Below are 14,284 nucleotides of genomic sequence, written 5' to 3'. Positions count from 1 at the left end.
GGGGGGGGGGGTGTGGAGGAGAAAGGGCTAAGAAGAAGTAGGAAAAGTATGGTTGGGGTGGTGTACTCGAGTAAAAGTTGGGTATTTTTCATATTGGTAGAGGATTAACCACATCCGGGCCCCTCTGCTTCTAATTTGCTATCAGACGTATCGCCGCCATAGACCCCTCCATCTAAAATGACAGCCTCGTTGTCCTCTAGATCGTCTTGTACCCTTCGCCATGTCTTTTTCCTAGGTTCAATCGCCGTCTCGGCAGTCTCTGCTTCTTTACCTTTCCCAGCATTCCAAACGGGCCTTATTAAGCCTCCCAATAACGGGTTCCGACTGAAAGTTCCGCCGCCTTTGTTCCCACTTGTATTACTCAACGGTAATACCTCTTCTTCACTATCACTCTCCGCCACCTGCGGCCTCTCTACAGCAGCCATGGCTATCTTCTTGACAGCCTTCCCCTTCACAATATCAATACTTACCACCTGTCTCCTCTTCTCATACTCCGGCCTCGCATTCCACTCCTGCTCCGCCAGCACCTTCTGTTGTTTCTTCAACTGCTTCGCCCGCTCCGCAGGACTAGCCCATATATTCGCCCCGCCCGTAACCGGCGTCTCGAAATCCGCCGCCTCATCTCTAACTGTTGTCCGCTTCGCGTTCTGGGCCTGGAACCCTAGTAAGCGGTCTCTATGCTCCTTGGCTTTCGCTTCCGCGGGACTCATTTCCACGGCCCTGGGCGTGCTGAAAGGCGCTGGTTTCTTGGATACTTCAGCGCGTCTATGACCAGCTGCATCGAGCGCCATCTTCTCCCGCCCTCTCTCCTCCCTCAGTTCCCGTATCATGCCCTGTACTTCCACCGCGCTTAGCAACGGCGTTCCGCAGAATGTACAGGGACCCAGTCCCTCCTTCACACATATAACCTTGCCGCAACTCAGGCAGTTGGGCGCAGCTTCTAGTAACGGATGGCGGGCTCCAATACAGTTGCATTTCCGCTTTTCGGTATCGAGCATGAGAGAGCTATTAGTGGATATTTCTAGACTGCGTATCGCGGCATCGAGTTCGTTGAGCGCAGAGGATGCGCCGTGCATAGATGTGCCACCTGTGATGTTTACCTTTGTCTTCGAGGGTGCGGGGGAAGAGGTGCGCGAGGCGTTTCGGGAGGTGGAATTGCTTTTGGACTTGAAGTCGGAGATCAAGGTTCCAGCTGCTGAAGGTGGTGGTTTGGGAATGGGTGCTTGGATGGCTTCGGGTTTGGCTTGGAGGGTAAATGCATTAGATGTAGATGCAGAAACAGCAGGTCGTTTGGTCATATAGTCATTTTCATTCTTCTTGACGTATGCGGTGCCTTGGGCGGCGTAATTATCTTGTATTTGGCGGGGTTTGGGTGTATGGAGGGGCGCTTTCTGTTTTGGTGTTCTGCGAGATTTGGGGACTCCGGATGCTTCATTTGAGAGGGTTGCGGTTCTGGAGGCCGAGGCAGAAGTTGGATCTTTGCGGCTGGAATTGAACGAGGAGATGAATTCTATTGATTGTGGTGACTCCCCGAGAAAGTTGTTGAAATGATCCGCAGCTTCTTGCTTTGAGAGTGTCGTAGCATAGTCAAAGACCTGCTTGAGCTCTCCTTCTGGTAGATTTAGGAGCTTTGAGAGCTGTATTAAAGACATGATTGTATTCGCCGAGATCTCTGTCTCGTCTTCGAAATGCGACTGGTTGATGGTTGGTGTATTCTACAGAATAAAGAAATACTACGTTATCGGGCTGGCTGATAAGCGTCACACCCCCTTCATATCGGAGATTAGCCGACTTGTCCCCCATACTACTTCGTACTTTGAGTCAGCTTAGGTACTTGTCTAGGTTGTTATTATGCTAACGTGTCAAGGCTAGTATTACCGGGATAGAATACTAAGAAGGCTCTATAAAGTTCGGCTTCAGTAGTATATCAACCTTTTGAGAAAGCCTCTTTAAAATCTCCTATCTCTTGCTATGCGGGATCTGCTTCCACCCCCAAAATTGATGATTGCACCGCCGTGAGAATAAGAGAGGTAAGGAAACTATGAACATGAACGCTAACATTATTTGTGTTAGTAATACAATGTAATAGTCGGCTGACTTCAATTTGCGGTAATTACCAAGGGTAGCGAGGAGCGTGTTTTGAGTAGCGGAAAGACAATAGATAGTATTAATATTATGCTAGATCCCATTCTGTGCTTCCCATCAACATTACACTCTCATAATCTTTCGCGTCGTTACTATTAACACTACTCTGGAATTCTGGTGTCATGATAGAATGGTATCCTCGGATCAACTCGCGCCAATAGCATGTTTCAGCGCCTAACCTCCCATATTTCTTTCCGAAGATCTCCTGGTTGTTGCGAGCAATCTTCGCCGCCTTCTCCTTGTTCAAAAGTAGGTCTTCCATGACTTTTTCGACTTTTGCGAAATCCGACCCCACAACCACAACGTTCTGTTCTACGCCCTCTGGCTTCAGGAGGTGCGTTAGAGGTGTCGTCCACCTTGGCTTATGGGTAACAATAACGCTGTTGCAATGTTGTAGGTATTTCAATCTGGCAGAATATCTCGCCCCTTCGATATGAGCCACGAATTTGAACCGACAATGATCAGCTATGTCATATCGATCGTCCTCCTTCAAATTGGCCCAGTCGATATGCCGCACGTTTCCCCAGGTCTGGTTGTGTTGGTCAGAGATACTGACTAGATGTTGCCTTTCCGGATTCATATCCACATTTCCGCGCCAGAACAGTTGGTCCTTCTTGTCATTCCACGGCACCTCTTCCTCTACCCTCTCCACCTGGTTCTCAAACTCGGTAAATCCATTGACATACGGTTCCGGCCACGCCCAATACCCAAAATCTGAAATCAGGAATGCCCGTTCATCAAGCCCACGCGACAGACCGAAAACAGGGGTATATGTTTCTGAAGGCGCAGAATCGGCTGTATCGAAGAGGAATTCGATATTGGGGAGACGTTCTGGGGAGGTCAAGACAGCTCGGTGCAGATCCGCGAGTACCGCTTGCACGCGGGATTGGAATCCGCGATGACGCGAGCGGACGTAAAGTTGGTTGTTGTGGAGGATTACCCAGGTATAAGCGCTTTCATGGCCCTGAAATGCCTTTTCGAGATCAGCGCGCTTCAGAGGATGCTTCTGGTAATGGGCCACGGAACGATCGATCGATTCATAAAGGTCCGGGAAGTCTCCCACGCATTGTGCTTGAGTTCGGAGGAGGTTATCCAAGGTACTGTCGTTCGCGATGCTTGTGGTTGAAACGATTCCAGGTTTTGGTACAGCGGTGGTAGGTTCTTGGGTCCTAAATTTTTCGATGTTGAAGGCATTCAAGATTCGTTCTCTTGTGTAGAACAAGACGAGTGAGGCAAGCAGAATACCAACAACTAGATTGATTCTGAATCTGTTCAGTCTCATGGCCATCTTTTTTTAGAATTACCTTTCGGGTGACGAGTTGGTTATCAAACGGTTATCTAACTTCAAACTCAATAAAGCCAAGACGCTAAAGTGGACGATGACTAAGCAGCTACGCTACCACCAACAACCCCCATTCAGCCAGCCATAAACTACACGGGACTTGTAACCTTGCGTACGCCGATACCGATAAAGTGCCTCTTACTCATTTTCCACCCCTCCATTTCTCTGCCCTCGCCCTGTGCTTGACATCCGGTCCCGCAAGACCAATCAGTTGAGTCATCATCCAATTGTATAGAGTCATAGTTTAGCTTCAATTCTTTGTATATATTCCACTATCTTTCTCTTCGCTCTCCTCTCTGCTTCTTCGTTTGTCTCGTCATCATTACCCTACTTCACTTCCTCTAAATGCCCGAGCTCCTAGATACAAAGATGGGGGAAGTATCTCTCAACGAGGAGACAAAGTACCAGCGTACTCCTTTCGGAAAGGAAATGCTCAAGAATTTCCTCTTCGACCCAGCTTGGAAGAACCTCAATCATGGTATTATTGCCCCTATACTCGACCCCCATTCTAAAGCTTTGGCTCATTCATTCAGGCTCGTTCGGTGCACCTCCTCGAGCCATTCGAGATAAGCAACGAGCGTACCAAGATGAATGTGAAGCTCGACCAGATCTCTTCATACGCCACACGTATCCAAAGCTGCTGGATGAGTCCCGAGCATCTATAGCCAAACTCCTCAATGCTCCAATCGAGACCATTGTTCATGTTCCGAATGCTACCATGGGTGTCAATACCGTGCTTCGTAATATTCCTTGGCATGATGATGGAAGAGACGAGATTCTTTACTTCAACACCATCTATGGTTGGTACCGTCCTACTGAATATCGAGCGCTATTCTAACCATCGATCTAGGAGCTTGCGGAAAGACAATCGAATGCGTGGCTGAGATCAACCGCTATGCCGTCCAACCACGAGAGATGCATGTGACCTACCCGCTCTCAGACGCCGATGTCGTAAAGGTCTTCAAAGAGACTATACGCGCCTCTCGAGCAGCCAGGAAGTTTCCACGTGTTGCGGTCTTCGACACAGTATCCTCACTCCCCGGTCTCCGCGTGCCCTTCGACCAGCTCACCAAAATCTGCAAAGAAGAAGGAATCCTATCGCTCGTTGACGGCGCCCATGGAGTAGGTCATATACCCCTCGATCTCTCAGCTATAGACCCCGACTTCTTTGTCAGTAACGTGCACAAATGGCTCTTCGTCCCTCGTGGCTGTGCCGTGCTGTACGTACCAGTGCGAAACCAAGGACTTATTCGGTCGTCCCTCCCAACATCTCATGGCTTTCAACCGAAAACCAGTGGTGGTGGAGGAACGCCTAGCTCGATGCCACCGGCAGTAAACAGCGAGTTTGTAAATAACTTCGAGTTCGTGGGTACCATTGACAACACGAACTACCTCGTCGTCCCTGAAGCTATCAAATGGCGAGAGGAGGTCTGTGGTGGCGAGAAAGCTATCATGGAGTATAACACGAACTTGGCAAGAGAGGGCGGGAAAGCAGTAGCGAAGTACCTGGGGACGAAGATTCTGGACAATGACGAGCACACTTTGACGGATTGCAACCTGGTGAACGTCCTGCTGCCATTGGAGGTCTCCGAATCCGCTATCCCTGGGACTAATACGGTCAAATCAGCGGATGTAGCTGAAGTTACGTTGAGGCTGCAAAAAATACTGATTGACGAACATAACACTTTTCTTGCTATATTTTTCTTTCAGGGACAGTGGTGGGCTCGTTTGAGTGGACAAGTGTACCTGGATATCACAGATTTCGAGTGGGTCGCTGAGAAGTTGAAGGAGGTTTGTGAGCGTGCTGGGAAGCAAGGGTTCTTGAAAAAGGAGAAGTGAGTCGACGAGATGAAAAAGAAGAAAGAGCAGAGCTAGATTTGACCATCATTTATCTCTTGATGATGATTTGGCTGCTTTGATTGTTTCACAATGCACTGCAGTATTTGACAAAAATTGTGTAACAGCCCTAGTTTTCTACGGTTCACAAGGTTCCTTGACGAAAAGGTATTTGAACTAAAGTCAGATCATTCATGTTCTTCCTCGCAATAAAACTCCTACATATCATCATGACTATCATAGAACCCATTCACCATCATTTTGTATACGTAGTCAAAGCAGGACTTCCCGCAGCCGCAGGAGCAGAAAACTTCGTCTCGACAAACACCTTCTGCATCCCATCTTCCTTCTTCTCGAACTTATAATACACCTCGGCCAACTCCTCCATCTTCACTCGATGGGAGACCATCTTAAGCGGGTCAATCTCACCACTTTCGATCATTTTGAGAAGCTTCTCCCAGTACATATGGACCGGGGCTTGGCCATTTCCAATGAGACGGATACCACGCTCCATCAAGGAACCGATGTTGAAATGGTTGGTCTGTTATTAGGTTAACGACTGTCTGATACGGGAGACGAAGAGACCTACGTAGCCGACATAGACACCAGTAATCCCACAGCGACCGAAGTTCTTCACCGAGGTGATCATCTCGTTGACAATCTCAGAGCTATCAGTTTCCAATCCAAGCATAAGCTCAAAGTAATGCGCCCAGCCCTTGGCATACTCGCCTGCCACGCATTCAAGCGCAACATCGGGACCTCTGGGAACCATCTCCTTCAATTTTGAAGTGACGGATGTTCCACGAGGGAGAGTACTGTAATCAATGGTCTCGATATTTGGATACTTGGACTTGACATAATCCAATCGCCAGTTGCTATCAATCATGATGACTTTAGATGCGCCATTGATGAGGGAGAACTCGGCGGCCATTTGTCCAATGGGTCCTAGGCATGATCAGTCATGGGGAAATGGAGGTAGAGGTGAGTGACATACCAGCTCCCCAAATCGCTACTACATCGCCCTGCTCAACGCCAGTATCGACTACAGCGTTCCATGAAGTGGCCAAAACATCTGAGAGATACAACGCCTTTTCGTCGGGGACACTGGATGGGATTTTCAAGAGATTAACATCTCCGTATGGCACTCTAACATATTCGGCTTGTCCACCTGCGAAACCGCCGGTGAAGTGAGAGTATCCAAAAATTCCAGCTGTTCTTCCACCGTACTTGAGACGTTATTAGTACAGCAACCAAACAACAAATAACGCCAATTGCTCGCTTACCATTCCGTTCTCGATAGTATTGGAGTTCGTCTTCTCACACTGCGAAGACAGTTTCTTGTTGCAGTAGTAACACTAATCTCATCAACCATCATTCGCAGGAAACGCATCGGGGACCATACATCACCACAAGCAATCTGAAAAGAAGCAACAACGCGATCCCCCTTCTGCAGTCCCGTGACATTCTTTCCCATCGATTCAACCTCACCACAAAACTCATGGCCCAAGATATCGCCTTTCTCAAGCTGCAAGACAGTACCATGCAGCAAATGCAAGTCACTGCCACACACCGTACTTCCCGTAACTTTCAAAATCACATCCCTGTCTTCTACTACGCGGGGTTTTGGGACGTCGCCTTTACAGTTGTGGGGTTTAGTTACATTTTTACTTTTAAATTGAGCAGGGACAAGAAAGGGAGACTTACGGACTTCCACGGTATTTTTTCCCATCCACACAAGAGCTTTCATTATTTCTCCACTTGGGTCGGCATACTTTGCTCTATCGCGGCCTGGGTTTGTGATGTCTTGCTCGGTGGTGGCATTGTTGTCATGGCCGAGGACCTTTTGTTCAATAAATGCGGCTGCTTGTGTCAATGCCATTTTCAAAAATCACAGTCAGGCAGTTGCAGATTTCTAGAAATGGATACAAGAAAATGTTCTGCGGAGTAAGGGGGGAGGGAAACTTAAAGGAATGTGGTTGTGGTTGTGGTTGTTGTGGACGGAGTTACGTCATGACTGAGCGCCCTTGTAAAAAGAGAGATCTATTGAACCTTGTCCACAACTTCGAAATAGAAAATAATTTTTCATTTCCCACAGCATATTTCAATCTACCGTTGTTTACTACTCTGAGACAAAGAATAGAAGAAAGTGTGGGGATTGATTTTCGTGTCGAAATGGGAGTCGGGCTTAGCCGTCAGTTTGCGGCTCGCGAATATCTACTTACTCCTATTATGAAATCATCTACCCGAATTCAGTCTTTGTTTGCTGGCGGACCGTAGAACATTCTCTTCATCCAAGTGAGTCTGCTCGCCTTTGCCGCTATTGCCAAATCCGAAGCAGGAGAATAAACATCAAAGCCATGGTAAGCTGTTTACACCCATTAGCATCCAAAGCTCTCAGGGGTAGATCATACTTACCACCAGGCCAAACGTGCAGCTCTGCTTGAGTCCCTTGTCCCAAGAGTTTCGAAGCATAAGCTATGACTTCGTCTCTGAACACCTCTGCTCCTCCAACATCCAAGAACGTCGTCGGCAAGTTGGACAAATCAGTCGCTCGGCTTGGAGCAGCGTACTGCACGCCCAGCGCATCATCGTTCGGCAAGAGCCAAGACCACGCCACAGCGTTGGTCCTGCCCGTCCACGTTCCTTCCCCAAAGTACTGTCTGCTTGAAGCCGTGGTATTCCGGTCGTCCAGCATGGGATAAATCAGGAGCTGCGCGAACAACGCTACAGGCAGTTTGCGATCACGTGCCAGCAGCGCTGTGCCTGCTGCTAACCCCCCTCCACTAGAATGGCCTGCAATCATGATCCTGCCTGCGTTGATGCCTAGCTTCGAGCTGTTCTCGCAGATCCATTTCAGACCTGTGTGACAGTCTTCGACGGGAGCCGGGTGTGGATGTTCGGGCGCAAGGCGGTATTCGACGGAGATGAGAACAGCGTCCAGCTCCTTGATCCATGGGAATGCCTCGGAAAGCAGGAAGTGTCTTGTTCCCATGATCATGCCACCGCCATGGATGTAGTAGATGATATTCCGAGGTTCTTTCGCCGGAGCCTTTGGCCGGACAATAGTGAGCTCAATGGTATTGCCATCGGGGCCAGGGATCGAGATATCTTCACGGGACAAGTCTGGGTAGTCATCGTATTTTGGTTCGAAGAGCGTCGAGAATTTTCGGTGCTCCGCAAGGTTCTCCTTTGTTGGTGGTGGCTTTGGGCCGTTGGGAGGTAGAGCCCCAGCGAAGACCAGGGTCTCCATCATTTGGGGGTCGTAAGGGGGTTTTGCGTTCGCCATTTTGAACCGATAGGGATGTTTTCTTTGCCCTGATTTGATGGAATAAGTCTGAATGTAGTAGCCGAGGAATTGATTCGCAATTCGAAGAACGACAACTGACGTCGCATTTAATTTCGACGGGTAAATGGAGATTTTAGATAGTGTTTCAGGAATGTGTATTATACCACGTGTTGTAAGACCGATCTGTAGTTGCTATAGCTCTAGCCGCAAATATAAACCAGTGAATTAAGAAAATAAACGAGGAGGTATTATAGGAAAGCGGTCGATGGATCCTCACTCTACATCAATCACAATGATGATTATTACATCCTATTCTGGCTTCAAGCTCTACCTCGGTCATCTTCGTGGCCTACCCTAGTATAACACGTGAGTGTTGCTTAGCGATGCAAAAGCTCAGCGATTATATAACGAATGCATTGCATTTTTGAGGACTCGGCTATTGTAATCCATCTAAGTCTTATGTTTCTGCATTTTTTGCTGCTTATTCGATTTTGATTGTAAGCTTTCCAAAATGCTTCTGGTCCCACATATATTGGTATGCCCTGACTTCAGTTAGTAAAATGTATAATCAGGGGAACAAGGGACCACCGTACTCTTTCAACTCATCAAGCGAAAATACCTTCTCATCCACCACCGGCTTAATCTTATTGATCTCAATAGCCCTATTCATCTCCTCAAACTGGATCCTGTTCCCAACAAGTATGCCTCTAACCGTGCAAAGCTTGAGCAACGCTTCCAGAAAACTCGGCTCTTTCTCACCATTTCCACCCAAGAAGCCAATAACCGAAATAACACCATCAATCTTGATAGCCTTCAAGCTCTGCTCCATAGTGGTCGACCCTCCAACTTCAATAATATGATCAACTCCCTCCCCACCAGCGGTGAGCGATTTGGCTTTTTCGCCCCACTCCGTGAACTCTTTGTAATTGATAACCTCATCCGCGCCCAACTTCTTCAGAACCTCCGCCTTCTTCGCCGAGCTCGTCGTAGAAATAACCTTGGCGCCCGCCGCCTTCGCAAACTGCAATGCGAAAATACTCACTCCGCCCGTACCCTGCGTGAGTACCACGTCGCCGGGTTTCACGGGCTTGAGACCATAAAGCCCGTTCCAAGCCGTGAGCGCGGCGCAGGAAAGCGTCGAGGCTTCGTGCCAGTTTAGCGAGGGCGGCATATCGACTAGGCCGTTTTCATTGAAGGTGCCGTATTGGCGGAGCGTGCCATCGATAACGCCGCCCAGACCGGTGGCGTAGGTTTGCGGGTTGAGGGAGCCGCCGAGATGGCCTTGGTTGAAGAGAGTGACGACTTTGGCGCCGGGCTTGAAGCGCGTTACTTTTGAACCGACCGAAATTACTTCGCCAGCTCCGTCAGAGCCAGGGACGACGTCGTCGGCTAGAGCGAAGGGGTACAGGCCTGGGGGTATTAGTTTGGGGAAGTTGCGATGGGGTAGTTACTTACCCTTGGGGATGATCAGATCACGGTAGTTGAGTGAGGCTGCGTGGAATTTGACTAGAACCTCATAATCCGAGACCTCCGGGACGGGGACTTGTTCATTGAGCTTTAAGCTATCAAAACCATTGGCGCCATGGACAGTCCAGGCCTTGGTGGATTTGGGAATCGAAGACATCTTGATATGTTGGATGTTTGTATTATTCGAGATGAGGAAGTCGGACTGATGGAAAGGATCCCGACACAAATATTTACTAGTAGCCCCACTATCGGACGTAAATGCGGGTATAAGTCAGGAAGTTTACACTGCTTTACAATTTTGACAGTAAGATATTGATACGATGCAAGAGGCGCGCGATAAAAGATAGAATGGAGGAATATTCGGATACTTATATCATTTGTATTCGTATTCGTGACTTCCGTCGACCGTCAATTGTATATGTAAGTAAATGACGTCGAGCGTACGGAGGTAGGACTAGTCGAGAGGGGCAAACAGCTCCACATTTGGCTGGAAGGGACGACAAAACACAAGTAGACAGCAGAGGGAAAAAACCTTTTGGTGGACGCGCCTGATATTGACTTCGGATAGCTTCACTCCACCCTGATTGATTGGCAATCAAGGGAGAGAATCTTACAGTATTGACGTGGACGTGGACGAGAAAAAAAAGGTACATCAATCTACTGATGGCACACGGTACACTGTACGACGCGTTGACCCTTGATGGCTCGCACGCATGCGTGAGGAGTCAGGACTCGCAGGATGTTGTAACCTTGAACAACTCACTTATCCAAAGTACCTACTTTTCTCAAGTAAAATTGGGGATTTGTGCTTGAGGCCAGAAAATTCGTGACTGCTGATGTTAGGAATTGCTGACCGATGTGGTTGTCATTAAATTGGGCCTAGCGTCTCGCTTCGCAAAGAAATGCCATCTCGACCCGCCCATGTCATGCCACGTCCACGTCTGCTTGGTAAGGTGAGGGTGATGCACGAAAGGTACACAGGTACTTAAACAATCGTTACCGTTACCGGCCCGGTACTTACTCGTGGATACCTACCTACCCTCGCGAGCCTCGGATACCTCTCGGTTTTTTTTTGTTTTGCCAAGCTTCTCATGAGTGAGTTGTTCTTGGATCATCGTTGAAGTTGAAGACCCTTTCGAGGCAATGCCTCGTGTACTGTACTCTACTGCGCCGTATTGCATATCAAACAATCCCACCTGAGGCTCTGAGAGGAAGGCAAGACTCGTATTGTAATACGCACAGAATGCCGCAGAGAGATAAGCATTCGGTAGTTGCAACACGGGCTTGCCTATTCCATCCCTCCATTATCTCGAATCCTAGTCCACATTCTGTGGGGCTGAAAGTTGGAGCTGGATCTGGTCTGGATGTGAGTGAGATGGGTCGAGTTTCTGTTGTGATACTGAAATCTGGTCAGGATGGTAAAAGAAGGGAGAAGTACTCCAGCACATTTCTGCGCATGTTATGTATGACCTAGCTGGCAGGCTGCAGAGTGTGAGAGAGGTAAGGGCGAATCACGTGCAGTTCCTACCTTTCAGCGTAGGACTGGCCAGGATCCTCCGTTCCTCGAGACGATTTGGATGATGCAATTCGGTCGGTTTACACACCCCTTTCCCTTCTGATAAGGCTCGCATAGGGCCTACCAATTCCAAAGTTGGCTCATGGTGAAGTGCGTCAGGACGCGTTGCATGTGTTACACAACTTCCATAAAGGGACATGTTGGAGATGGCTTGATGCTTCATTTGGTTTCCCTACACACACAGCCTTGCTATACAAATGCCCGAGAATGTCTTTGAGACTCTGAGACATCTACAACAGGTGGAAAGGACCCTAGATACTCGCTCAATGCCGAATAACTGATACTCTCAGAAGCACTAGGGAAGTATCTGCTTCTCCAACCTCGGGCTTTTCATTTGAGTAGATCGAGATTGCATCAAATACAGCCCTGTCATGCCGCTGCTCCGAGCGACTCTTTCGTCTTCACGACGAGATTTGGGGCTCGTGTTGAATCGACGTTTGATTTTGATCACAGAGGTACGGGTGCTCGGGACTGCCGCCGGTAGTGTTTCGCCATGCCTTAACGGCTCGGAACATGGGGAAAGGGGATCGCTTCCATCACTTTGCGGGGAAGAAAGGGGTCTTTCAAAGGGCTTCGAAATTGATTCGACCATCTTTTCAAGGAAGTAACTTAAAGCATGCAAGCTTTAAATTCCAGGAACACTTGTACGGAGTATCAGATTGAAGTCGTCGGATTCCTCTACCAGACTCGCCAAGGTCATATTGATGCGGAACTTTTACGCCAGACGCCATATTATATCCCCAATCTAAGCAGCCGAAGCACATTAGCGAGTGGTTTTAGGCCCGCTGTTCCCTTGAACTAGACGCCTCAGTGTAAAGATTTGCGATGCCACCTGACTCCATGGGCTGTTTTTTGCAATATTACTCTGTGATCTAACCAGTTGAACAATTCTGTCTGGTTTCAGTTTTCCTTGTGACGATCTACCTTTGACGTCTGGCTTCTCCAATGCTTGATCTGGTCTTGTTCGTTCCTGGCACCTCCGCATTTTCATAAATTACTCCGGCATATGCCCTCTTTTCAACGCAGCGGAGAATACTCGCTCTCTCTCAAGTCTTACACTGAGACAATATTTATTCCATAAATAAATATTCCGCACCACTTTAAAAGCTCGGACTTGATCAAACTTACGGAGGTGCAGGCCTAAATATTGTAACTCTTATTAGCGCTAGTATTCGCTTACAAGCCAAACCCCCTGTTAGCCGCGCCAAGAGTTACAATCATTCGAAGATGCACCGCACCTCTGGGAGGCTGTTAAGGCTCCAACCGAAAGGTCGCACTCTAGATTGGCTTGGTTCTTACAATATACTAGGGTAGGGAGCCAATTATATATGCAAGATTCTATCTACCCGCACCAAGTAGTGCGGAGTGTCAAAGTTAAATGGAAAACGCGAGTACGGAGTATGGAGACTGTAGATCCGGGGTAAAGATGTGCGTTTTTGCCTCTCTCGTGTGTTGCTCATACAGGCCATAGCTGACAATCAATAGTCATAGTTATGATTGAGGCCTGATATTTCTGAGCAAAATCAATAATGAGAATCTAAACAGCTCATCCATTTTCAACATGGGGCCGGATGGGTGCAAGTATTCTAGCCAATCATTACCCATGCTTGCAAACGGACCGACCTGCCCAATATGAATCTCTGAACTGTAAGAATCTTGACGCGGGTGGCCCTCCCCATGGTGGGTGGTGGGTGCCTCATACCCTGCCTTGGTCCAGCAATACATGCACGACATGTGTTACTGCACCGTGCTGGCAGCTAGAAGTACAATTGGGAATCGTAACACTCACCCTTCGGGCGCGAGAAAGAGTCTTATTATCTGCTGGTATTATTTCGACATCAAGGCGGAGAAACCACGGTAAACCCCTCCGAGGCTTGAGCTATGATGCGATTGGTGCAATAATTGTTTAACTCAACGACATATGGCGGGGTGCGTTCGTGACAGGCGATCGGCCTTCAAAAAGATCTGTCGAACGGAGGCTACCTCAACCCCAACTGAGAGTTTGCGGAGTACGGCGTAGCTAACTCGTTGGTTGTTGGTGCGAGATCTTCGATGTGAAGTACTAGCGCTCCTCTCAGGGTTCGGCTACAATGTTGCACGAAGCTCAACGGGGAGACCTTCTTGAGGAAAGTCGGCCTTGTCCTAGATCTCGGCAAGGTGCGGGCCTGCAAGCATGGTAAAGAGGTCTCCCTGATTGGACTTAGAGGGCTGAAGGAGAGTCACATCGCCAGTAGGAGTTGACAAAGGCGGAAAAAGGGTGCCCGTCGGAGGCCTTGACGCCGCGATGCTGGTCCGTCTCGACTAACCAACCTTGTCAAGCTTTTAGCTGCCTTTCACGGTTTGGTAACTTAATAAAGCATATCGTTCAGTTATCGGGTGTGGCAGGTCAGTACTTCGACCCCTGCGCTCTACAATCAAGAGCAATAAACTCCAGGACATGCCTTCTTTTTCGCTCTATGCAGATGATTGCAGACCCCGCCATTACAATTGGTTGCACTCTCGTCTCTCTCTCTCCTTTGCACATGGAGGTTCCTGCTGATGGCCAAGGAGACCATCACCAGGGTGCAGCCTACCCCGGACCGTATCGACCTAGATCTGTTATAGATGCTCCGACTGCACACCTCTGAAGGCT

General features: G+C 48.6%; 6 protein-coding genes across 6 annotated transcripts; 1 reads left to right on the top strand and 5 right to left on the bottom strand.

The window, feature by feature from the left end:
• Positions 1 to 104: 104 nt before the first annotated feature.
• Positions 105 to 1,652, bottom strand: LHYA1_G007642 (Uncharacterized protein; the record flags this gene model as incomplete). The annotated part of the gene is made up of 1 exon (XM_031152571.1): positions 105 to 1,652. The coding sequence occupies one exon, from the start codon at positions 1,650 to 1,652 to the stop codon at positions 105 to 107; it is 1,548 nt and encodes a 515-aa protein (XP_031002393.1).
• Positions 1,653 to 2,173: 521 nt separating this feature from the next.
• POGLUT1 (Protein O-glucosyltransferase) lies at positions 2,174 to 3,433 on the bottom strand (the record flags this gene model as incomplete). The annotated part of the gene is made up of 1 exon (XM_031152570.1): positions 2,174 to 3,433. One exon carries the CDS (start codon positions 3,431 to 3,433, stop codon positions 2,174 to 2,176), a length of 1,260 nt encoding a protein of 419 aa, XP_031002394.1.
• Positions 3,434 to 3,832: 399 nt separating this feature from the next.
• Positions 3,833 to 5,326, top strand: egt-2_0 (Hercynylcysteine sulfoxide lyase; the record flags this gene model as incomplete). The annotated part of the gene is made up of 3 exons (XM_031152569.1): positions 3,833 to 3,965; positions 4,021 to 4,287; positions 4,338 to 5,326. The coding sequence occupies 3 exons, from the start codon at positions 3,833 to 3,835 to the stop codon at positions 5,324 to 5,326; spliced, it is 1,389 nt and encodes a 462-aa protein (XP_031002395.1).
• Positions 5,327 to 5,579: 253 nt separating this feature from the next.
• LHYA1_G007639 (Zinc-type alcohol dehydrogenase-like protein) lies at positions 5,580 to 7,202 on the bottom strand (the record flags this gene model as incomplete). Its single annotated transcript, XM_031152568.1, has 5 exons — positions 5,580 to 5,864; positions 5,913 to 6,268; positions 6,318 to 6,549; positions 6,645 to 6,958; positions 7,028 to 7,202. 5 exons carry the CDS (start codon positions 7,200 to 7,202, stop codon positions 5,580 to 5,582), a joined length of 1,362 nt encoding a protein of 453 aa, XP_031002397.1.
• A 370-nt stretch (positions 7,203 to 7,572) lies between these two features.
• On the bottom strand, positions 7,573 to 8,609 carry AADAC (Arylacetamide deacetylase; the record flags this gene model as incomplete). The annotated part of the gene is made up of 2 exons (XM_031152567.1): positions 7,573 to 7,688; positions 7,739 to 8,609. The coding sequence occupies 2 exons, from the start codon at positions 8,607 to 8,609 to the stop codon at positions 7,573 to 7,575; spliced, it is 987 nt and encodes a 328-aa protein (XP_031002396.1).
• Positions 8,610 to 9,090: 481 nt separating this feature from the next.
• On the bottom strand, positions 9,091 to 10,233 carry LHYA1_G007637 (Zinc-type alcohol dehydrogenase-like protein; the record flags this gene model as incomplete). Its single annotated transcript, XM_031152566.1, has 3 exons — positions 9,091 to 9,151; positions 9,203 to 10,019; positions 10,065 to 10,233. The coding sequence occupies 3 exons, from the start codon at positions 10,231 to 10,233 to the stop codon at positions 9,091 to 9,093; spliced, it is 1,047 nt and encodes a 348-aa protein (XP_031002399.1).
• Between the last annotated feature and the right edge of the window lie 4,051 nt (positions 10,234 to 14,284).

The sequence above is a fragment of the Lachnellula hyalina genome (assembly GCF_007821495.1).
Source record: "Lachnellula hyalina strain CBS 185.66 chromosome Unknown contig00170, whole genome shotgun sequence".
In the NCBI taxonomy this organism is placed as follows: Eukaryota; Fungi; Ascomycota; class Leotiomycetes; order Helotiales; family Lachnaceae; genus Lachnellula; species Lachnellula hyalina.
The sequence above is the reverse complement of the archived record's forward strand: the minus strand, read 5'-3'. Positions and strand labels throughout refer to the sequence as shown.